General features: G+C 34.0%; 2 protein-coding genes across 3 annotated transcripts in view; one reads left to right on the plus strand and one right to left on the minus strand.

Annotated features, from left to right (window-relative positions):
- Nucleotides 1-26,765, plus strand: part of LOC144849843 (uncharacterized) — a 98,439-nt gene that overhangs the window by 17,130 nt on the left and 54,544 nt on the right. The window lies entirely within an intron of this gene.
- Nucleotides 5,786-26,765, minus strand: part of LOC144849812 (beta-1-syntrophin-like) — a 41,356-nt gene continuing 20,376 nt past the window's right edge. Inside the window, exons 2-7 of one of the 2 annotated variants that reach the window (XR_013613999.1) lie at nucleotides 23,980-24,386; nucleotides 17,469-17,614; nucleotides 10,415-10,614; nucleotides 9,911-10,098; nucleotides 6,054-9,479; nucleotides 5,786-5,977 (exon numbers count right to left, since the gene is read on the minus strand). Coding sequence is in view for 1 of the 2 variants with exons in the window: in XM_078706884.1 (XP_078563010.1) it covers nucleotides 9,387-9,479; nucleotides 9,911-10,098; nucleotides 10,415-10,614; nucleotides 17,469-17,614; nucleotides 23,980-24,386 (1,034 nt within the window). In the remaining variant the exon portion in view is untranslated. Of the gene's footprint in view, nucleotides 9,480-9,910; nucleotides 10,099-10,414; nucleotides 10,615-17,468; nucleotides 17,615-23,979; nucleotides 24,387-26,765 lie in introns of both variants that reach the window. The other variant, XM_078706884.1, reaches the window with a different exon arrangement.

Below are 26,765 nucleotides of genomic sequence, written 5' to 3' on the forward strand. Positions count from 1 at the left end.
TCAATTGTATGTCGGCCAACCATATAAATGGCAGAAAAGTGCCTTGTCGGCCAATTGTCAGTAGGCAAAATGTTCTGTCGGTCAATTGTCTGTCGGCAAAATGGTTTTCAACGAAATTTCCTGTCGGCGAAATGCCCTGATGGCAAAATGTCTGGTCGGTGAATAGGCTAAATGATGATTGACTGTTAAAGGGACCTTTTTTAAAGATTGGAGGAACATAATGCACCCAACAAGAAGTGGAGAGATGGTTTACTAGTGGTAACGGATGAGTGACTGTTAGTGTGACCTTTTGTAAGGATTGGAGGAAAACAATGAAAAACAAGAAGTGTAGAGATCGTTTACTAGTGGTAACGGATGAGTGACTGTTAGTGGGACCTTTTGTAAGGATTGGAGGAAAACAATGAAAAACAAGAAGTGGAGAGATCGTTTACTAGTGGTAACGGATGAGTGACTGTTCTAGTGTGACCTTTTGTAATGATTGGAGGAAAATAATGAAGAACAAAAAGTGGAGAGATCGTTTACCAGTGGTAACGGATGAGTGACTGTTCTAGTGTGACCTTTTGTAAGGATTGGTGGAGGAAAACAATGAAGAACAAAAAGTGGAGAGATCGTTTACCAGTGGTAACGGATGAGTGACTGTTCTAGTGTGACCTTTTGTAAGGATTGGAGGAAAACAGTGAAGAACAAGAAGTGGAGAGATCGTTTACCAGTGGTAACGGATGAGTGACTGTTAGTGGGAACTTTTGTAAGGATTGAAGGAAAATAATGAAGAACAAGAAGTGGAGAGATCGTTTACTAGTGGTAACGGATGAGTGACTGTTAGTGGGACCTTTTGTAAGGATTGGAGGAAAATAATGAAGAACAAGAAGTGGAGAGATCGTTTACTAGTGGTTACGGATGAGTGACTGTTAGTGTGACCTTTTGTAAGGATTGGTGGAGGAAAACAATGAAGAACAAGAAGTGGAAAGATCGTTTACTAGTGGTAACGGATGAGTGACTGTTAGTGTGACCTTTTGTAAGGATTGGAGGAAAACAATGAAAAACAAGAAGTGAAGAGATCGTTTACTAGTGGTAACGGATGAGTGACTGTTAGTGGGATCCTTTTGTAAGGATTGGAGGAAAACAATGAAGAACAAGAAGTGTAGAGATCGTTTACTAATGGTAATGGATGAGTGACTGTTAGTGGGACCTTTTGTAAGGATTGGAGGAAAATAATGAAGAACAAGAAGTGGAGAGATCGTTTACTAGTGGTAACGGATGAGTGACTGTTAGGGTGACCTTTTGTAAGGATTGGAGGAAAACAATGAAGAACAAGAAGTGGAGAGATCGTTTACTAGTGGTAATGGATGAGTGACTGTTAGTGGGACCTTTTGTAAGGATTGGAGGAAAATAATGAAGAACAAGAAGTGGAGAGATCGTTTACTAGTGGTAACGGATGAGTGACTGTTAGGGTGACCTTTTGTAAGGATTGGAGGAAAACAATGAAGAACAAGAAGTGGAGAGATCGTTTACTAGTGGTAACGGATGAGTGATTGTTAGTGTGACCTTTTGTAAGGATTGGAGGAAAATAATGAAGAACAAGAAGTGGAGAGATCGTTTATTAGTGGTAACGGATGAGTGACTGTTAGTGTGACCTTTTGTAAGGATTGGAGGAAAACAATGAAGAACAAAAAGTGGAGAGATCGTTTACCAGTGGTAACGGATGAGTGACTGTTCTAGTGTGACCTTTTGTAAGGATTGGAGGAAAACAATGAAGAACAAGAAGTGGAGAGATCGTTTACCAGTGGTAACGGATGAGTGACTGTTATTGGGAACTTTTGTAAGGATTGGAGGAAAATAATGAAGAACAAGAAGTGGAGAGATCGTTTACTAGTGGTAACGGATGAGTGACTGTTAGTGGGACCTTTTGTAAGGATTGGAGGAAAATAATGAAGAACAAAAAGTGGAGAGATCGTTTACTAGTGGTTACGGATGAGTGACTGTTAGTGTGACCTTTTGTAAGGATTGGTGGAGGAAAACAATGAAGAACAAGAAGTGGAAAGATCGTTTACTAGTGGTAACGGATGAGTGACTGTTAGTGTGACCTTTTGTAAGGATTGGAGGAAAACAATGAAAAACAAGAAGTGTAGAGATCGTTTACTAGTGGTAACGGATGAGTGACTGTTAGTGGGACCTTTTGTAAGGATTGGAGGAAAACAATGAAGAACAAGAAGTGGAGAGATCGTTTACCAGTGGTAACGGATGAGTGACTGTTAGTGTGACCTTTTGTAAGGATTGGAGGAAAACAATGAAGAACAAGAAGTGGAGAGATCGTTTACCAGTGGTAACGGATGAGTGACTGTTAGTGGGAACTTTTGTAAGGATTAGAGGAAAATAATGAAGAACAAGAAGTGGAGAGATCGTTTACTAGTGGTAACGGATGAGTGACTGTTAGTGGGATCTTTTGTAAGGATTGGAGGAAAATAATGAAGAACAAGAAGTGGAGAGATCGTTTACTAGTGGTTACGGATGAGTGACTGTTAGTGTGACCCTTTGTAAGGATTGGTGGAGGAAAACAATGAAGAACAAGAAGTGGAAAGATCGTTTACTAATGGTAACGGATGAGTGACTGTTAGTGGGACCTTTTGTAAGGATTGGAGGAAAACAATGAAGAACAAGAAGTGGAGAGATCATTTACCAGTGGTAATGGATGAGTGACTGTTAGTGGGACCTTTTGTAAGGATTGGTGGAGGAAAACAATGAAGAACAAGAAGTGGAAAGATCGTTTACTAGTGGTAACGGATGAGTGACTGTTAGTGTGACCTTTTGTAAGGATTGGAGGAAAACAATGAAAAACAAGAAGTGTAGAGATCGTTTACTAGTGGTAACGGATGAGTGATTGTTAGTGTGACCTTTTGTAAGGATTGGAGGAAAATAATGAAGAACAAGAAGTGGAGAGATCGTTTATTAGTGGTAACGGATGAGTGACTGTTAGTGTGACCTTTTGTAAGGATTGGAGGAAAACAATGAAGAACAAAAAGTGGAGAGATCGTTTACCACAGTAGTAAAGGACGATAATGACTGTTAGTGGGACCTTTGTAAGGATTGGAGGAAAACAATGAAGAACAAGAAGTGGAGAGATCGTTTACCAGTGGTAAAAGACGAATGACTGTTAGTGTGACCTTTTGTAAGGATTGGAGGAAAACAATGAAGAACAATAATAATGTAAATAAATATAAATATGTAAATAAGTTGTTTTCATCTCCTGATAACAAACTTAGATTCTGGGGACATGTCAGAATGAAACGTAAATCTTCTTGTGCTAGTGTTTTCATGCTTGATGGAGCACAAATTGAAAAGCCGGAAGATATTGCTCAGTGCTTTCAAAATGTCTTTTCGTCCGTTTTTAATTATTCTGAGAATATTCCAGATATTCCTTTACCTTGTTTATATCCACTACCAACCTTATCTAATGTTTATTTTTCTGTTTCACAAATCACTAGCATGTTGCAGAAGCTTAAAACAAACAAGGCTGCAGGCCCAGACAACTTGTCTCCCAAGCTTCTCCAGCTCTGTGCCCCGACATTTGCCCCAGTTCTTTACGAGTTGTTTAAAATCTCAATTTCATCAGGTTGTGTGCCAGAAGGTTGGAAGAGGGCACATGTCACCCCTATCTTTAAGAAAGGAGTGACTGCCGATTTTAACAACTACCGCCCGGTGGCTTTAACATCTGTTGTGGGTAAATTGCTGGAGAGGCTTGTGGTGCAAGCACTTCTAAAACATGCTACTGACAATTGCTTGTTTATCGAAAACCAACATGGGTTTTTACCTAATAAATCATGTGCCACGCAACTTGCAACTATTATCCATGACTGGTCCTCTATTTTAGATAAAAGACCTCCACCCCATATTGATGCCATTTTTTTTAGATATCTCGAAGGTCTTTGACCGGATGCCTCATGACATTCTCCTCAATAAGCTTTCCCAGCAATTTAACATTACTGGTGATATATGGTACTGGTTAAAGTCTTTTTTAATTAAAAGATACCAAAAGGTTCAATTTAAAGGGTCTTCATCTAACTGGGTGGAGGTAACCAGTGGGGTACCTCAAGGCAGTGTACTCGGTCCCATTCTTTTTAACTTTTTAGTCGCGTGGACGCGACTCAATAGTTTACTATGTCAGTCGGTCTGTCGGTCTGTCTGTCGGTCCGGTATCACTATGCGTTTTATCGCTTTCTGTACTTTTTGAACTGTTTTGATGTACAGAAAAGTTTTAAAGTACATTACTTTTTGAAAGTTCATTTTTTTCTGAGAGCACGCGACTTATGGCTGTTGGCCTTGTTTATTAACGATATTATTTGTTCACTTAAATGTAAAACTGCTATTTTTGCTGATGATACTCTTATTTATAATGCAATTAACTCTCCTCAGGATTCTCTAAACTTTCAGGCTGATCTGGACCGACTTGGTCTGTGGAGCCAAGCAAATCGAATGCTTTTCAATGTTATGAAGAGGAATGTCCTGCATGTCACACGTTCGCGTAACAGACAGTTGTCTAACTACCTTTTGATTGGCTCTCATATTAGTACGGTGACATCTTTTAAATACCTTGGTGTTACTTTTAACTCAAAATTGACCTGGGATGAACATGTCCATGTCATTGTTTCCAAAGCTAAACGTATGTTGGCTGGACATGCTTCGACCAGTGCATTTTTGTCTTTGTACAAAGGTCTTGGTTTGCCTGGTCTGGAGTATGCGCAACCTGCTTGGTTTCCATGGACGAAGTCTTTGTCAAATCAGCTTGAGGGGGTCCATAGGAGAGCAACTCGTCTTGCTCTCAAACAGCATCGTGGACAGATGTGCTATGAGGAGAGGTTAAATTTGCTTTCAGTTTCATCTTTGTCTGTTAGAAGAGATAAATTTCTTATTATATTTTGTTTTAAGGTTCGGGTGGGGTTTCTGGACTGCAGCACAGTTCATGACTGTATTTTAATAAATACTCGTCACAATGATCGCTTGTGCTTCAGACATCAAGCATCAAGGACACAGGCTTTTTTCCATTCTATAGCAATCAGGTTACCCCGTGTCTGGGACCAGCTTCCCAGACCGTTGACAGATGCTGCAGTCCTAGAAAGCCCATCAGCCTTCATTAGAAAAGTTCATATTCATTTTGATTCGCTGTAACTGTATTTTGTCTTTATGTCTTTTATGTGTAAACTGACTTTGGGGTTGGGTCAACCGGCTCAGCTACAGTGATTAAGTTCACTTAGGTTGACCCTGGTCTCCCCAATTTCAGTTTTTGTTTGTTTTGTATATACTTAAATAGACCAAATAAATAATGAAATGAAATGAAATGAAAAGAAGTGGAGAGATCGTTTACTAGTGGTAACGGATGATTGACTGTTAGTGGGACCTTTTGTAAGGATTGGAGGAAAACAATGAAGAACAAGAAGTGGAGAGATCGTTTACCAGTGGTAACGGATGAGTGACTGTTAGTGTGACCTTTTGTAAGGATTGGAGGAAACCAATGAAGAACAAGAAGTGGAGAGATCGTTTACTAGTGGTAACGGATGAGTGACTGAAAGAAATTTAGTAAGAATCTGAAAGACGGTACCAGTGTGGTAACGGATGAGTGACTGTTAGTGTGACCTTTTGTAAGGATTGGAGAAAAATAATGAAGAACAAGAAGTGGGGAGATCGTTTACTAGTAGTAAAGGACGAATGACTGTTAGTGTGACCTTTTGTAAGGATTGGAGAAAAATAATGAAGAAATTTAGTAAGAATCTGAAAGACGGTACCTAAATATGAAATTAACAAGAGCCGATTTCAAATTATTCCAACATTCCATGCCATTTTATTGTAGACAATAACATAAATGACTATCATTATATCATCATCATATCAAATATCCGATCCTGCCTTTGCTGATATTTTAACAAAAGTGCACAGTAGAAATAGAGCACCTCCTTTGGGACACCCCTATTCAGGGTACACTTTCCTGGTAAAAGAATGAGGGCAAAATGGGTTTCAAAAGACCCATTTTCAGGAGACACTGTTCGTATTAGTACACAGACATACGTGTGTCTAATTCAAGGCCTTGCACGTGTAAAATGATTTTAACCAGGAATGAGATATTTTTTTCTTAATTGGTCAACTTGCATAGAATTTTAAAATGTGGGGACTCCTTAATAGGGGTTTTCCGCAATATTTCAACATATTAATAATCGCATTAATAAATATTATATCGCCTTAATAGAGGCTCTGAATATGAGTATACCAATGGAGGGTTCTACTGTATTCAATTAAGAAACAGCCTGAGGCTACATCTTGAATTAATATTCATTTTTTCTCAATTCAATATTATAAATTATGAATTCAATACAGTTTGGTATAAAGTGTTACATTATTAATTGCATAATTAATCAACTAATCTAACGTTTGATGTAATATAAGCATTCACAAAATTATCTATAACTGATAAGATGTTTTGTGTTGTTTGTGTTGGTTATTTTAAGGCAATAACCATTTTTATTGGGTAGAAAATTGAGCATCATGTTCGTGCAGTATCTGCTGCTTATTTGGGTTCACTGTTCAACTTGGTCTAATGGTTTTGGTTTTGTTTCTGGATTTGGTTGTTTTTTAGGTTTCCTTTGGATATGTACGCTTAACAAAATTATTACTATTATTATGATTGATATATTGGTGTTTGGTATTATTTTATTTTAGTTATCAGGAAAATTAATTTTTTTCAATAGGTAACCATCACAAGTTTGTAAATTACAATGAGCAGACTATGTATGTAATGATGTATCAGGCTAGTGAAGTTGCTGTCAGGAAAGTTACTGGGCTCTTGTTTACATGGTAAAAACTTACCATTTAGTTGGAAAGTCTAAAGCTCTACACTATCAAACTGTTTGACAAAGTGTGATGTGCCCAAATTTGACAGTGATATGACATCATCGTGTCCATATATGGGCACACCACATTTGTTGTCACATAAAGTTTGATAGTGTAGACAGAGCTTTACCAAAAAAAAATCCAGTGCTAACAAATTTGTTAAAAAGTACTGTATGTGTACTAATGAGAATTTGGTACAAATTATGTCAGAGTTTGGCAAAATATCTTATCGTAATTTTTACACTGTTAATTGTATATTTCTACAATTAATTCTAAAATTACAATGAATATTCACAATTTATATTGAATTATGTAAATATAATATATATATATATATAATAATGATTTTCAATATATAAGAACAAAAAAACAGATAATATAACAAGATTACATAGTGATAATGAAGATGTTGTTTCTTATTGGACCCTGTAATATTTGAAATAATAATCTATTTCTAGAATGATAAACAATAGCTAAATATAAAAATAAACTACCTTGGTCATTTCTTATAAAATTGGCAAATATTTGTAAAAGTTTAAAAGATTTTCATTGTCATGTGTCTGAGGAATATTTTTACATTATTTTGTTTTCATACCTATGGAAGAGCCAAATGAACTTTAAAATGGTAAGCAATTACTAATACATTCCTGAATTATACCTTACAGTAGAACCTTTGTTTTAGCATAATGATATTATAGTTCACTATAAAATAGTTTTACATACTCTGATTTTACGTTCCCTAGAACACATTAGCTATGATCTACGTATTTCGGGGGCAATTTAGGTCAACCTAGATTTTACAAATCCCATGTTTTAGGTACGTTTTTCAATCCTGTACCGTATGTAAAATGAAGGTCCTGTATTTTGAATTACATTTGTAGTAAACATTATAGAAGTTGTTTTTTTCTCATAATGTTATTTTTTGTGCAGTTTTAAGCTAGTTATAGAAATAATTTTGACTGTGGTTTCTATTTAATCATTGGGGTAATTATTTGGTCTTTTTTCATTTAAAATTACTGAAATTTAATATCTAATCTAAATAATAATAATAATACCTAATCTAATTTTATAAACAAATACAGTAAACGTAAATATAACATATTCATTTAAATTGCATTCATTATTGTTTTACAATTTTAAAATGTCAAAATATTAAATTGCATTACATATTTACAAAATTAAACCATAATACTGTAGTTGTTACAAATATTGATGTTAGAAAATTATGTAAGCTACAACCACATCCTGATAAACTATTCTGTGGCTAAAGTTGGAAATATACTATTAAACAATTAGAAAGTATAATAATATAATATGTAATACACTATTAGGCCTAATATAAAATATAATTAAGCTGTAATATATGTGGAAAATCTGGCTAGAATTTCATAATTTTTTGTTGTTAAATCAATGGTTGCCTGTTGATCTGACGAAAAAAATTTTACGATTGCTAATTGAAGGGATTCATGTAATAATGTGCCTTTGAGGCGAAACGTCTCTTCATTATTTCTCAGCATGCAAAAAAGACTTTGACTCAACAGCAGTGTCTAATATCTAGAAATCTACTTCTCTGTAACAAGTTGATTATGTTAATTGTTAGTTGTTATCCAACTAATAATGAAACTTATAAACAAATACAGTATGTTGTATAGAGCATATAAATTGAAACAGGTTCTATATGAAAAAGAAGTCACAAAAGATAGCATACAGATTTGAATTAATATTCACAAATACATGTATATTTCTATGTATGTTTATATACATATATACAAATTTAATATACATTTATGCATTACTAGTTTAGTTTATTTATATACAGATTGTCATCTCATCTATCAAATCAAAATCATAACAGAATTTCATCAAACCTACTGCTGTTAGATACCATATCTTCATTTTAGTAGTACAGTATTTTACTGTTTATGAAGTGTACAGTACGTAATGTCATTTTAACATTCTTCCGTTTTTAAGTAGAATCTTTTGGATGAAAGACAGGGACAATTTTCTTCACAGCCGCCAAACATTCTGGACAGTCGCATATTATTTCTTTCTTCACAATTGTACAGGTCTGCATCGTTTCCTATAATCACTGTTAATGTATCAAGAATTCAGCAATTTATATCCTCATGTAGGAAAAACATTCCTTCCTTGGTGGCACATTCTGGACCGACAAAGCACTTCTTCAAAGAGAGGAATGGTGTACAGTATTCATTATCATCTACACATTCTCTTATCTACCTCTTAACAAGAAATGTTACAGAATGTTTTATGGCAATAAGTGTCGTTATAGACACAACAAAATCCTAATAGTGCTAGCTATACGGTTGTATCTGTTTATTGTCTGTAGTGAAACTCGGTAACATTTAGAACCTACAACAAAACTGAATACAGTAAAAAAAAAACCTGATAAAAAATTTGCAGCAACTGAGGGACTTTTACTGCAGCAGGAATGATTACTGAAGTAGCTGCAATAGAATTATTTTGATATGGTCCAATCCTTTGAATACATGTCATGCAAAAAGACCCATTCTTGTGACCTTTGCACTGAGAAACGTATGTAAGATGAATACTGTTGGTTTTGGACACTCTTGAACATCAAGTTCCTAAAAGAAAACACACAAAGACATAAAATAAATGTACAATAAACAAGAGCACTAACAATGCAGCAGCAGCACATTAATGAGTGCGTACTACAGATTTAGGCTGTGCGTGTTTAAGAAATTTGTAAGCAGCCTATGTCAATAGCTGAGTGCCATGACGGCATGGGTTTGCGACTGACTTCATTGTTCTGTTTGTATGTGTAGAACCAGTCTAATCTGATATATTTTCACATTAACTCTGTTGTGGATAGGAAATCAGTGCCTGTTTAACACAACAAGACCCTTGGGGAAGCAGCATCCTATAGAATGGGTTAAAAACTAATCCACAAGCACTTTGATCTTCAAAATATAAATGCAGCATTTAACTAAAAGATGTATTGATTGGCTCTAACCAAACATGTCACGATTATTACATTTATTGATGGGGAACTTACATATTCCCCTTCATTTGCTCCAAAGTCTAGTAGAAGAAATTTCTTGCCATCATCTGAAGAAAACCGTAACTTATCAAATGGGTAATACCACATGACCTCTGGCTTGTTACCATTCTGACTAGTTGTCAAGGTAAAACCGTTTTCGTAGTGTATCACAAGCTTAGCCTCTCTTCCTTGCCATTTCACAGCTACATAAAAGATGAAATAGAAATAATTACTATAACTGCTGATATACCAAAATAGGAACAATTTGTTATTGCTCTAATTTATCTTTAATAAGCGTATACCATTTATAAATAGGGGTATAGTTATAGTTATATCTCTCTTTCCTTTGAGAAAGGCTATTGCTAGTTTATCCAGGTAGGTTTATCCATAGCCATGCTGAAAACATAGGTTTTGGGCATGCAGATTTTATATATATTTTTCTTTGAGTTTCCAGGTGCCTCTTTTATCCATGCTGGATCTATTTAGTTTCTAGGTATGCTGGGTAACTCTTTCACTTACAACAGCTAATCTCTTTCTTAGAAACAGCTGCATGATGCGCCCCTTGCACAAACTGTCTGGTCCACATAGCCAAATCACGCCTGGAATCGACCTTAAACAGGTGGGCTTCTATTCCTTGTGGTGTTCCTGTTCTGGTTCCAAACGTCAACTCCACACCTTTATTACTTGTCATACCCTTTTGATTGCCAGAATACAACAACCTGCAAGATCAATTTAATAATTGTAATAGTTTATTGTATATTTATGTATAATATACAATAGAATGAAGCATTATCTAAAATATTAACTTGTGTATCTGGAAGCATTATACTAAAGATATAAGATACACTAAAGAGTACACAGTATACTCTAGGGATGTCTTTTAAATAGGAATGTCCCAAAGGAGAGGTTCTAATTACTATTACCATTGGCCTATGCCAGCCACTACTCTCTCTACACTAGTACATATTTTCTCTATCAGAGTTAAATGAGCTTGCATCAAAGTAATATTACGGTATAGCTTGTTCAAATGTTCAAACGCAAATATCACACTGTTTTACAAAAGATCCGATATATGGGAAGCACTTGTCTAATATCACATCTGAAACCTGTCAAAGTTAAAGTTATGAGATGTACATAAAACCTATTGTAGTGACAAGAATAATAACATGGAGGCATAAGACAGTTAATGGATCACACAAGCATTTCATGTCAGGATTGATTTGGATCAGCTTAAGCAATAGAACTGAGGTAACTCTAATGTGTGTAAACACACAGAATCTAGAGTGTGTGAAAACACCTAAATCTAGAGTGTGGACACAACCAAATCTAGAGTTTGCGAAAACAGCTTAATCTAGTGTGTATGAACATAGCTTAAATCGAATGTGTAACATAACACAAGATAAGAGGAATAATCCATAATTGTCCGTAACGAATGACAATGAATTGACTGTTACAATGCATTACTTAAGTAGGCCGTGATAGTGCAGTATGTCAATACTTGAAAGATGAGATGTCTGTTGACTGAAGGAGGTTTTTTCAGTTCAATTTATCATTGATATTATTATATGTGTCAGGTTCTCTTAATTGAATGTATTCAGTTAGCAGATTCAATGCATTCATTTACAGATTGTTGGCTGTTACTGTTAGATTCACTTTGTTGTATATCTACTGCCACATATAGTTCAATCCAATAAGACAACTGACAACGATTTAATATAGTTTATTATATTTTATACAGGCCAGATTTAATCAAGTTTTTATTCATTTTACTCCTTACAGTCTCAGGGCCTGTTTCTATAGAAAAAATTCAAAAGAATAATTTTATTGAATGGAAACCAGTTTTTAGTGATGTTTTAATGCAGCCTAATTTCAACTCAAACCAAAACTGGTTTCTCATTTAGTGAAAAATTGTGGTTGGTTTATATAATGGCGTAGTCAGATGGTCGCCCCATTTAGTACCTTCTGATATGAGACATTGGATAGTTTATAAAAGAATATCATGAAGATTAGATAAACTAGCTACAATAGAAGGTTAGCTTGCAGTGTCTAATTTGGGTGTTAATTAACGAAAAATTGTTTTTTGTTCAATCTTTTTTAATTGAAAGTTTTAACTTTACGTTTGAATACATTATTAAAAATTCCAAGTTCAAGTATTATGCATTAGAATGGTGGAACATCTTGAATCCAGCCATGACAAACTGACAAAACTTCAAAACCTAATAGATAACCATTCAACTATTGATCTCAAAGTAGCTGATAACATTATTGAATATCAATCGGTCATCTCACGTCCCCTAAAGGCGCTGACTGTTATACCTGTCACCTAGGCAACTCGTAGAGCACACTTATCATGATTTAATGAGAATGAACAGTTGAGCCAATAAATGAACACCTAATGCAGTTCGTTGACATTTAGCACTTTGTAAACAAAAATCGATCGTTAGGTACGAAGACAGTCCACACATCATTAAATGGTTTGATTATTGTAAATAATTAATTAAATCTGTTTTCAAAGAAACTGAATTGAATAAAAGGAAATTCAAAGGACTTTAGGAAATAAAAACAAAATATAGGTATATTTCTATCTTGAATCAATGTCAAAGTTTATGCTCAAGGTTACACCATCCAACTTTGGCCGCGGAGTAGATCAGTATATTCAAACAGAATAGATTCATTAAATACCACCATTACAATTGAACAGATCCCTTAAAATACCACTTTTACCATTGAATAGAATCATTAAATACCAATATTACGATTGATTAGGATCATTAAATATAACTTTGTTGATTAGGATCATTAAATATAACTTTATTGAATAGAACCATTAAATATCACCTTTACCATTGAATAGAACCATTAAATAACACTATCATTGAATAGAAACCATTAAAATCACTTTACCATTGAATAGAATTATCTATAATATTATAACCAATTATAACCAATCAAATGACATGGATACACTGTGTGGTGTGTTATAAACGTAATGAAATCAAAGGAAATAAAAATAATGAAATTAAAGAATTATTAAGTATGAAAAATACAGAAATGTTAGATTATCTATCTGTTTATGTATTATGTTAAAATTGTAGCTGTACTTGAATAAATACTGCCCTCACTTTGTAAGATACTAAAAACTGAGGAAACTGGTAATCATGTACAGTAACTGAAATTACATCAGTAATCGGCTAAGAAATCTGATTTCTTTAGTTAGTTAAAAATTAATTATAATGAGAACTATGATATTCAATTGTGCTTTATGGGGAGATGTTGTGGAACCGATTTGGTACTGGCAATAGTACTCTATAATAAAAGGACACAGATATCATGAAAATGTTATTCAAAATTAATTTAAAGATATAATTTACGGTTGCGGTTTAGTAGGGAGATGGACCCAGATGCAAAGAAAACCAATTACATTGTCAATTCAATCTTTCATCATAATATTATGTTAACATCATGACATAAACTTACTCTGGTCTTACTTAATCTTAGTACAGTAATAGTTTACTGCATAAATACGGCAGGCTGAATCTCATGATAACAATGTATTGTCCTTAATTCCAAGTAAGAATAGAATACCATAAATCTTTTAATAGTAACCCACACTCTAATATTTGGTGGGGGGGGTGCCTAATTTAAGATTAGTAATAGTGACCCACTACTCTAATAGTAACCCCTCTTCTAATAACCCACCCTAAAAAAACAATCAAAGAATAATAACCCAGGGTTACAATTAGAAGATTTACAGTACCTATCTATATACACACAGTATGAATATTGTAGGCTTCATATTTATTATGTTTCGTCCAATTGTATGCATGGTTGAGAATCTAATCATCTTCTACAGCTTTGTATAATTTCTCCGACAGTTTCATCATAAAATGTTGTGTTTATTTTTAGAACATCTGATTGCACATTAAATCCGGATCCTAAAAAACAGTATGCTAATAATACTGATACTTGGAAAAATTAGAGTAAATATCAGGAGAATTTCTAAAATTGTAGCTAACCATAGAGGATGATGCAGTAATTTGTTTAAATTTAAACATCTTGTGAAACGTTTTTGACAATTATATAGAATACTATAAAATTATCATAATAACATTAACGCTCTCATCTTTAAAAAAAAATTATTTGATCTTTTGGTATTTATTACTTTTGTAAAATGAATTCAGAATGTGTAACTTCCTTTGAATAATGAAACTCAATGTAGGTTAGTGACAAACCTTTGTAAATGTAGTCGTTTATTACGATCAACATCAGCTGTTCATTGTAATCCCCAGCCACTTGATATTCAAACCAAGATGAAAGCTAGGCTCACACAACACCATCCCGCAAGGATTAACAATAAGCTAAAACAACCAAGAAATATCGCAGCCACAAAAACACAGAGAATGACATTTAGAATTTATGCTTTTACATACAAGATAATGCAAAGTAAATGTATTAGTTGTTGTTGAGCTTTGTCAATATTGGAATTTCATTTTGATGTATAACATTCCAAATTCCAACTCATAAAATGCAACAGTATGCATTTGATGCGTTTACTAATAAATGCATGTTCACTTACATAATTACATTCACTTAAAATAGAGTGCAGACATCTTCAAAAACATCAATGTTTGCATCGTTAGAGAATGGAATATTGCAGAATGATTACTTTATGATTAGAAAGTGCCTTATAAGCGGTTGCCAGGAAATTCTGAAGTTTGTAGAACATTACCTATCATAACTGCTTTTTAACAGTGAGTTTAATAAATCTAATATACTACTGTATATTATTAGTATTTTATGGTTAGGCTATTTCAAAAGTAATGTGCCTTGTCCATGGATTTAGCTGGATGTATTTAATTCAAAAATTGTTCTCTTCCTAAAAGGGTCATGTCATGTCCCTTTATTAAGAGGGTCATGTCATTTCCCTTCCTAAAAGGGTCATGTCATGTTCCCTTCCTAAAAGGGTCATGTCATGTCCTCTTCCTAAAAAGGTCATGTCATTTTATTTTTATGTTTTATGTCATGTCTCTTTATTAAGAGGGTCATGTCCCTTTATTAAAGGGGTCATGTCATGTCCCTTTATTAAAAGGGTCATGTCATGTCCCCTTGCTAAATGGGTCATGATCACTTCTCAAAAGGGCCATGTCATGTCCCCTTGCTAAATGGGTCATGATCACTTCTCAAAAGGGTCATGTCATGTCTCCTTCCAAAAAGGTTCATGTAATTTACCATTTCTAAAAGGGTCATGTCATGTCCATACAGCCATATGTTATGTGGATGAGTATGCTGGGGTCAGCCCCCTTATTGTCTTGAAAAATGCACTGGGTTTTTCATGTACAGTACATACCAGGTATTAGATCTAAGATTTATAATAGGTTTTACCTTTTAGGAAGGGGACATGAAAGGCATAATAACATTGAACAAGTGAGGAGGCAAGCAATTTTAGAGATTTTGGTGTTGGATATTTTCTATTTCTAAAGAGAAATTTAAGTCTTCTGTGTTTCATTTCTTAGATATGCACCAATCTCTACTGACTGTTCACCCTCTTGAGGGAGTTTATGTATCGACATGGTGGCTGACTTGATGGTTATTATGTTTTATTGAGGAATAAAGAGCTCTGTATACCATCCAGTCAAACCTGTCCGGTTGCCTTTCTACATGCATCCACTTCTGATGGACCTTTTGTTTTGGACTTGCTATACTACATGTTCTTATGAAGCTTGTTGGCTGCAAACTTGCAGATGTTTAATGGCTATGCTTTTGCCACCTCTGCCATTCGACATTAGTTGATAATGATATGTATGACTATTAAATTAATAATCACACATTATTATGTTTTCATTTATAACTTAGATGAATATAGATTATTAGTCATACATTTCAGCACAATTCTAAACAGAAATGGGTCGCAGGACGTTGGTATCTTAACCTGGATGAACACAGGCCTCCCATTGCATATCAGTTATTACTGCTCACGAAAGAAACAGGATCACATGATGAGAGAGGGATGATTCATAACGTCAGCTTTAAATGCTATAATCTCTTGATAAGTAATTCTTTAAATACCAACAATCTTGTATCAAGGCCTGATTAATTTCAACCGTTTAAAAATGTAAACATTTTATGATAAAGTATTGACAGTGAAGTAGACTTTTAACTTGTGCATGACCATATATACCCATATTTTTTATGTACTGTAATTGCCTATAAAATGAGAAACTATAAGGTCAAATTAACATTTTCTTCTTTTAGTTTCACGTCAGGGATTGGAATTTTCTTTTAACTTTAAAAGGTTATTAAATGATTTAAATTGTTTTTACTAACAGTAATCTTAAAGCGCTGAAGGCAATTATAAAAAAGCAAAAGTTCATTCAAGTAGTAAATTGAAATACAGATTCTACGAATGAATGATTATTATTATTACTTAAACATTATCTTTTCAATTTGTTAACTTCTATTTGTAAAATAAAAAAAAAGTAAACACCAAGAATATGGTAGAACATTTGAAAAGAAAGATTTAAAGTATGTATTATTGCATGTGTTTCCATGTACTATAGCAATTACATTCAACTTTCTTATTAAAGGCTCTAAATTATTGGATACTCTTAATTAAAATTCATCTGGCAACTTGACTTTCTGAAAAACCTCAACAAAAACCAACAATTATGGATCCAATGGGAAGTCCCACTTGTCTGTAAGTTGTTTATTTAATATTTAAAAGTAATAATATATAAATTGCACTACAGTATGTTTTTATACGCATGACTGAAAAATTATTTTTTTCTTGAGCACATTATTAACATTCAGGTATATTTTATTTTGATCCGATCCATCTAAGCATCAACATCTTCTGCTTCCTACCCACTAGTTGACAGATTACACAGCCTTGCATAGATATTAAACTATAATACCTATCATAATATAATGATTTGAAGGAAATGAAGCTTAAACAACGATATGAAGAAATGAAAATACTGTCAATATCGTAATTGATGCCCTTGACAATTGTATAATTAAGTTATGCAGGAACCGTGGAACTGTGTTCTTGCCATTCCCTCTTTCTAAAGGTGTACGGCCGCGTGTTGCACGTTGGATTACTGATCATCAGTTTGAATCCAACACTCACCGCATTACTTGTATCCTTAGGTGAGACACTTTACTTGCATTTGCCTCTCTCCACCCAGGTGTATAGTTGGGTACCTGGTTAGGTCAAGACACAACTTTGCGCTGATTACTAGGTGCATTATGCAAGTATGTTTCCATACATGTTTCATCCAAAAACCACCGGGGTAATAATGTGCATTGTGCAATAAGCGCTATATTAAACAAGAAATATTATTACCTTCTCACAACCTACCAAACTTCTCCTAGACACTTTTAACCAATCTTGTTCACATAAGCATCTTATGTGTGATTGGCTACAAAACTTGTTCTGACCAAAAAGGTCTCATATGCTCATATGGTTATATACTGTAGGGGTTAAAGGAGTTATTTTTACATTGATGGTATGTCTGAAAGTTTATCGTCTACCTGCGAAGTTTTGATACCATAAATGTAACATGTTATACATTACCTTGTTGATATTAAAGGTAAAGACCTGTAAGGCTTCAACCACTCATCCTTTGTGAAGGGTACATTGTCGTACATAAGAACATCTTCATCTGAAATTGCCATGAAGATTGCCTTCCATACTCCACCCCTTGGTTCAGATTGACTTTGCTGGAGGAAACAAATATTGCCATTAGTTAATGTGAAAAGCTGCTTGTTTGTTTCTAATTCTGATGAAAGAATTGATTTATTAACATCTTCTTCCATTGATTTTGGTAAAAACCATACTGTATTTTAAACTTTATATTCTCAATTTTGTCTCTCGCTTGCACAGATGAAGGGTTAGTGTTTCCCGAAAGCTCTGCACATTTTTCTTTATTTTTGCTTATTTTCCATTGAGACTCAGCCACTGATACCCGCATAAATATAGATATAGATACTTTATTCGTAAAAAATGTAGTATTTAACAAAAAAAATTGTCTTCCTTGGCAATGGTTTCTGTAGAGCAATTCTAGTACAATGCATTCCTTCCAGTGTGAATTCTTATGGTTTTTACCAATAAAATACAATTATCATTTCCCTAAATTTATTTTCTGTATTCACTCACATTAATATAGTGACAATTAAAAAAAAAGCAAAGATATTAGTGTGGGAATGTTATTGGAGATCTTAACAATGACGTCCTTATTGCTAATTTTACGTTAATTATCATCATGGTCACTTATCATTATTCGGTTCAATATAATCTGTCTTTAATGTCTAATGCAGCTGTTATTATATAACATTCAGAAGTGTATTAATGATTTTTCTATTAGAAAATTATAGGTTTTACTCTTTATGATTAATATTATTGACTACACAGTTCATAAAAACAACAATAAATGAACGATTGGATTAAAATGACTCTTTTCACATGCACACACACCACTCGCAATTAGCGTAAATGCCTACAGTACGACATATCCAGTGTTTACATCAGACAAAATCTGCAGACAACAATATTATTATTGAGTAAAAACAAAAATGCCAGGCCAGCAAAATGACAAGGAAGACAGTGAACTATAATATCTTTATGGTCTACGAAAAAAAAAAAATACTCCTCATTTTAAATTTTTATCAGGAAATCATTTACATTTCTTAGATACTGTAGTAGAATAAAGATAATTTCTTTTTTCTAAAATTGAAATTCCTCATGAAAACAAAAAAGAGTACTGTATAATTACTGTATATTCTAAAAGTTGAAATTGCTATATGATAAATATAAAGAAACTTTTCAGAATTCATACTAATACTATTACTAGTGGTAAAGGAATTCTAACTTAACTACTATATTATCAATACTAACTGTAAAACCAATTGAATGATACACATTGTTAAATTAAAACAATTAATTGTCATAAGCAAAGCATTCAAGCATAAATTATCCAGACAATAAAGACTGTGTACGCTTGAATGAACATCTATTGTTGATTCATTACAGTAATTATTAATTACATTGATCAGTTGCATACTGTACTGTGCATCCATGTTACTTTTAGAAGAGGAAAATAATTCTGCCCTGTTAATAATATACTGATCAATATCCAACCATAGACATACTGTACTGTACTATACTATAAGAACTAGAAATCTAGAAGTGCTGCCAACAGAGCAGGCAAAATGACCACTCTATGTGATCCAAAATATTTAGAATACTATAGTATAAACAACCACATGAAGAATCAGTGTTTAAAAGGACTGGTGGTACGTTTGTTTATAAAATAACTGTATTTAATCTTAATGACAACAAAGTCAATAAAATTCTTGGTACCTTTAAATGTTGGCCCATATAGATCGATGTTCTCGTTTTGGTATGCTCAACATGTTGGAAAAAGGCATAGCAGTGTCAAACAGCACAGTGGACTACTAAAGCATGGTTCGCACTAGAACGCAATGTAGCGACGGGAACCGACGACGCAACAGTGCTTAAAACATCGCTAAGGTTAGATTTCACGCAACAACGCAAGGCAAAAGAACACTGGAAAACATAGTACAGCACGTAGTCGAATACGCGGGCTGAACCAGGTCATAGTTGACACGCAAGCATGTTTTATTTCACGTAGCACAATTATTGGAAGGACATTTTCTTATGTTGCGTAGGTTGCGTCGCTAGTGGGAACCACGCTTGACTGCTTACAGGAATATCAATGAATCATTTTTAGAGCTGTAATTGTGTTAGAGATGGATGAATACTCCTTATAGTAAAAAAAAGAAAAAGTGCCACTTTAGGGTGTTCAAATAGATAAAAAAATGTATTTTGCCATCAATGTTTTCTTTTTTGTTGGTTAGAAGGTATTTTGCCATTGATGTTTTATCTTTTTTTGGTTAAAATATATTTCACTGTGAACGTCTTCTTTTTTGTTGGTTAAAAAGTATTTCGCCGTCAACGTTTTCCTTTTGTGTTAGTTAAAATGTATTTCGTCGTTAACGTTTTCTTTTTTGTTTGTTAAAATGTATTTCACTGTCTGCGTTTTCTTTTTTGTTGGTTAAAATGTATTTCACTGTCTGCGTTTTCTTTTTTGTTAGTTAAAATGTATTTCACTGTCTACGTTTTCTTTTTTGTTAGTCAAAATGTATTTCGCCGTCAATGTTTTCTTTTTTGTTGGTTAGAATGTATTTCGCCATCAATGTTTAATTTGTTGTTGGTTTGTTCATATGATTTCAAAGCAAACACACAGTATACATTAAAATGTAGGCCACAGTATGAAACTGTAACAGAAACGATTTAGTCACCAGTTCAATTTCTGAATTTGTTTTATTGGCAATGGCACTACCAGTAAAGATCAATTTTTTTTTAAAAATAAGAATTTATGTTACTTTTTCTGGTAGTCAACATTTTTAAAGGGAAATTATCAATTAATATTTCAATGTATTATATTTTAGTAGGGTTGTCTGGATACTGACTTAAATACTACCAAGAGGATAGTCTCATGCCTGGCTTCAAATCGTCTCAGCCTAGGAAGCCATAAATATTGGGGACAACCCTGGGAGTACTTTTACTTTAGTACTTTATTAGTTATCCGCACTCGGCGGACAACTCCTTGTTTCTTTTTGCATTTATTGGCGCAACAAAACCCCAAATCATGTGTACATAATTAAGGAATTAAACTTGAAATTTGGTATTCAAAAGACGGAAAAAAGTATTATTAAATCAATTCTGTTTAATTAAATAAAAACTGTTTATTTGCCTCGGCAATTATAATTTTCTCCTAAAAAATAAAAAAAACATAAAATTTCAATTCTCTTATGTACTGTAAAATGATTTGATAATGATAGTGATAAACATATTAGTGTAACTGTAAACGACAGTAATCACATTCTAGCCATATGTGAACTGTGTTTGTCACATTGCTGTTGATGTTCACAACATGAATGCAAGAGTCACGCAAGTGAGGTGAGAATTCAATTTGGGTTTGATCACTTGACGAGTATTAAACTCAACGGTGTAATGAAGCATGTGATTGGTTGATGCTGTAGCTACATCTCATCTCAATTAATCACCTTTTTATCTCTTAGCTATTCTGTATTAAAGATGAGTCAAGTGCAAAGACCCATACTTCGGAATTTGACACAGAATGAGAAATGAAATTTATAGCTTATACTTTACACAATTGTTGTTGATTAAGGGTATGTTCAGACACAGAATGAGAAATAAAATTGTAGGTTTCTATTTCACACAATTGTTGTCAAGCTACTGTATCCACTGATGTGAAGATTAAGGATATGTTCAGACACAGAATGAGAAATAAAATTGTAGGTTTCTATTTCACACAATTGTTGTCAAGTTACTGTATCCACTGATGTGAAGATTAAGGGTATGTTCAGACACAGAATGAGAAATAAAATTGTAGGTTTCTATTTCACACAATTGTTGTCAAGTTACTGTATCCACTGATGTGAAGATTAAGGGTATGTTCAGACACAGAATGAGAAATGAAATTTATATTTTCTACTTCACACAATTGTTGTCAAGCTACTGTATCCACTGATGTGAAGATTAAGGATATGTTCAGACACAGAATGAGAAATAAAATTGTAGGTTTCTATTTCACACAATTGTTGTCAAGTTACTGTATCCACTGATGTGAAGATTAAGGGTATGTTCAGACACAGAATGAGAAATAAAATTGTAGGTTTCTATTTCACACAATTGTTGTCAAGTTACTGTATCCACTGATGTGAAGATTAAGGGTATGTTCAGACACAGAATGAGAAATGAAATTTATATTTTCTACTTCACACAATTGTTGTCAAGCTACTGTATCCACTGATGTGAAGATTAAGGATATGTTCAGACACAGAATGAGAAATAAAATTGTAGGTTTCTATTTCACACAATTGTTGTCAAGTTACTGTATCCACTGATGTGAAGATTAAGGGTATGTTCAGACACAGAATGAGAAATAAAATTGTAGGTTTCTATTTCACACAATTGTTGTCAAGTTACTGTATCCACTGATGTGAAGATTAAGGGTATGTTCAGACACAGAATGAGAAATGAAATTTATATTTTCTACTTCACACAATTGTTGTCAAGCTACTGTATCCACTGATGTGAAGATTAAGGGTATGTTCAGACACAGAATGAGAAATGAAATTTATATTTTCTACTTCACACAATTGTTGTCAAGCTACTGTATCCACTGATGTGAAGATTAAGGGTATGTTCAGACACAGAATGAGAAATGAAATTTATATGTTCTACTTCACACAATTGTTGTCAAGCTACTGTATCCACTGATGTGAAGATTAAGGGTATGTTCAGACACAGAATGAGAAATGAAATTTATATTTTCTACTTCACACAATTGTTGTCAAGCTACTGTATCCACTGATGTGAAGATTAAGGGTATGTTCAGACACAGAATGAGAAATGAAATTTATATGTTCTACTTCACACAATTGTTGTCAAGCTACTGTATCCACTGATGTGAAGATTAAGGGTATGTTCAGACACAGAATGAGAAATGAAATTTATATTTTCTACTTCACACAATTGTTGTCAAGCTACTGTATCCACTGATGTGAAGATTAAGGGTATGTTCAGACAAAGAATGAGAAATGAAATTTATATTTTCTACTTCACACAATTGTTGTCAAGCTACTGTATCCACTGATGTGAAGATTAAGGGTATGTTCAGACACAGAATGAGAAATGAAATTTATATTTTCTACTTCACACAATTGTTGTCAAGTTACTGTATCCACTGATGTGAAGATTAAGGGTATGTTCAGACACAGAATGAGAAATGAAATTTATATTTTCTACTTCACACAATTGTTGTCAAGTTACTGTATCCACTGATGTGAAGATTAAGGGTATGTTCAGACACAGAATAAAAAATGAAATGTATAGTTTCTACTTCACAGACATCTGCTATCAAGCTATCCTCTGAAGAGAAGAAGGCATTGTACAAACATTTTTATGGTTTGGTATCTTAACTGTAATCAGCGTTCACACTGGATTTGTTCATGCTTTTGTTACAAATTAATAAAAGGATGTGGCAAACATTCTATATGCAGGAATTGGTTAGTGATTTGATTTACTTTAGAAGAAAATCAAATTGATGCGCGATTTTCGTATTGTAAAGCACTGCACCGTACATTAATCTTGTACAGTACCTTGAGCTTACAGTAGGTCAATGTCATGCCGTAAGAGGTGGCATCCACTAATCTATAGAGAACATGCAGTTGTATGCAACGTGCAATTACAAAACCATACTCTGTAGGTCTGAATTGGCCAATAATTTTGTGTACTGTAAAAGTTGTATAAAATAGGTGGAGTTTTTAGAACTTGTGAAAATAAAAGGTCTGCTGTATCTAAAATCTACCAATGACATTAGGTAAATATACCATGGTTAAATTTAACAGTGCGAACAAGGCTTTAGTTAATTTACCTGCTAAGTTGGTTTCATGGACACAGTTCTTGCTTGATGGGTAGGAAACAAACTTACCCGGGTTAATTAATAAGCCTGAATGTGCCCTTTGTCAAGTAAACAGCGATATTATATTCCTTTTTACCCACAAGACATTTTTTAATATACATATTTAGAACTGCAGACAATGATTAATTATTTATGTTCTTGTTTCTAAAAATAAAATTCATGATTAATGTTTTTGTTTTTTTACTTCATTGTACATTTTCATTAATTCATTTAAAAAACTTTCTTAAACGACTTTACGTCAATGCAAATTGTTCTGTTTGCTCATGTTCTATTGATTAGGGTAGTTAAACTCTTAATTCCTTATTTAACCTATTATAACCGCTCTATTGCACATTAGATGCTCTAATATTTCATATCGCACTGCAGGTACACGATGGTTAAATGGACGTTTAAGTGAACAAAATGTTCAAAATAACATCTGGGCTCTCATAAGGGAAATGGTTGTTGTATACACCAGGTACCTTTTAATGCATTTATCGTTAATTTCGCCGCGAGAGCCTAATGATGCGGAAACCATTTCTCTTTGATTCAAAAACTCGTTAAATTCCTTACCTGTTCACTTAACCATCCCATATGATGTATTTCCAATTCTCCCGGTAACGTTCTTAACAGCGCGTTTGCTTCTGATATCGCATTACAATTTAACAGACACACGTTTGCCTGGATGGCGGTGCACCACTCAATGGCGCTTTGATTGTCTTTGCAACGAAGGATACATGAGCTACGACCGTCTGGGGAATGTAACTCAATTGTTCTATGTTCAGGATCGGGCATTGTTAAGTTTGTGGTAACATAAGAAAGCTTCAAAGGTATTGTTTTCATTTCGGTCCAATTATTACGAGTTGCTCGAGGATTCGCGCCAGGTTCCTTGATAACGTATGGTGATGTGTTTTCCCAGCCTACTTCTCCTATAATTGTACTCCTCCTAAAGTATGGCGTTACTTCTCGTAGGTACTTTACTAAAAAGATAAAATAATAAAGTATTTTTAAAATATCCATATAAATAATTCATATACTAATGTAGCTAATAATATTGTATTAATAAAAGCCCTCATAAAAACAACATTTCAAATCCTTGACATGAACCAACATTTTCTTTTATTTGTCCTTATTTACTCAGCTTGGATTTTATTGCAGTGGTTAGTGTTTGCTTTCCAGGACAAGTTGTGGGTTCTATTCTATAGGTAGGATTTGTCCAGCACTAAAACTCTACTACTAAATAATGTACTGTACTTGTCTCGCATTTTCTCCTGTGCTTTCAAATCAATCAATCAATCAGTAAAAATAACTTATAATAATATTATTACTTTGATTTGAATCTTGATTGATACCAAAATCTAAAAAAACATCTATCTTTATACCAGCTACAAATTGCTTTTTCAGATGCAAAAGTTTTATAAATAATTAAAGGCATCCTTAATAGTGTCTTTGTCATAGAGTTACTCAAAATAGAAGATAGTTGGTAATCCAGAAAATCGTGGATTAGTCTCAGATGACTTTACAACGAAAACTAAAGTATTATCTGTCAATACATTAAAATTGAAACCATGCTTAATAATATCTACTCCTCATTTACCCAAGTCATTAGTCTAAAGATAGGTATTAAATTATGAAGTAAATGTACTTTCTTTGTGGGAGATAAACATGGATATCAATCAGAAGGGTTAGTTGTAATTCTGATTCTGTAATTGTGAAAACGATCGATTATCGTGAAAAGATGAATGAGCGCTGTTTGGTTGCAGTTCGGGATGAAGCGGGAGATGAGTTATTATATTGTGGCATCATCTAGTCCGCCAAGCTTTGTATGAAGGTTAGCCCATTATAAATATATGCATTTTTGGTGTTATACAGTACAGAAAGAAAGTACTGCAACTTTACCTACGATGTAGCTTCGTAGATAGAACGTAGGCTACGTTGTTGGCTTCGTAGGTTCCATTGTTTGGCTTCGTAACCTCAATAAACAACTTTAAATGAGCTACGTTCTGAACTTCGTAGGGAGTTCGTAACCTATATAAACAACCCTGCGATGTTCTTAGTGAAGTAATTAAGAAGGTGTGAAATTAATGTGTTAAATTTAACTGGCGGAGGACCAAGTTGTAAATTACTAAAAAATAAATAATATTTTTTAATCGTAATCTTTTCCTCTGTGCGTGTTTATACCTACTCAACGGCGAATATAAATTTCCCACGATGTAAACGTAGAGACACGATCCAACACAGGTGAACCGCAACGAACAGGCCAACTTATATAGCGAACGTCTAGTCCATCCAGAAACGATGCCGAGAAAAAAAGATCGTAAACAATTAATTCTAAATATAGTATCAGAACGTTCAATCGGTCGCTCAAAAAGACTGCCGACAGAAGACCGTAATTAATACAGACCTAGTTTTTTGGTCACATGGCATGAAACGCGATACTCTCTGCTTTACCGCAATTGTTCACGTGTTTTTTTTAAACTTAGTACGAGAGGGTGGCTGCCGGTCTGACGACGATTAATAAGATCGTGTACCTGGATTTTGTGTCACATGACATGAAACATAATACTCTCTCTCTGAAACTGCTCACATGTTTTTTCCACTCCAAATTCTGGTGGGGCTTTTTTCTATACACATGTCGTAATCATTTTAAAAAACCTAAGCCTATGTTAAATCTTAATATGGAATATATATTTGTTTTGCATATATTTTGTTGGGTTAGGTGTCGTTGTTTTTATAATTCGTAGGAATTCCAAGGTAGGATTAAATAATTTTTAGTGTAGGCCGCCGAAACAGACTAGCCTCGACTCTCTCTACGTGAGCTGAGGTCCACCGGCCCGATGTCATTTCGTCGGCGGATTTCCGTCCAAATTAGGATAACCGATGCGTACGGCGGCTACAAAAATTGACGTCTACTATCTTTAGATAGGATTTTAATTAGCAATTAACAATACATCGTTTGTTTGCATTGTCAATGCTTCTAAAGGCAATGACAATGGTGTTTACTAACCCTACGAACCACCCTACGTAGGCGCGCCTAGATAATTATCATAACAATACATCGTAGGCTACGAACAATACATCGTAGGAGAGAACAATACATCGTAGGCTACGAACAATACATCGTAGGCTACGAACAATACATCGTAGGTTACAAACAATACATCGTAGGCTACAAACAATACATCGTAGGTTACAAACAATACATCGTAGGCTACGAACAATACATCGTAGGACAGAACAATAACCTACGATCTACCTACGCGTAGGCTACGAAAGGCTACGCGTAGATACGAAGCAGTAATTTCTTTCTGTACTGTAAGAAGCAACATTATTAGGATAAAAGGCCATAGTTTGCTAGA

Source organism: Antedon bifida, chromosome 8, assembly GCF_963402885.1.
Source record: "Antedon bifida chromosome 8, ecAntBifi1.1, whole genome shotgun sequence".
Classification (NCBI taxonomy): domain Eukaryota; kingdom Metazoa; phylum Echinodermata; class Crinoidea; order Comatulida; family Antedonidae; genus Antedon; species Antedon bifida.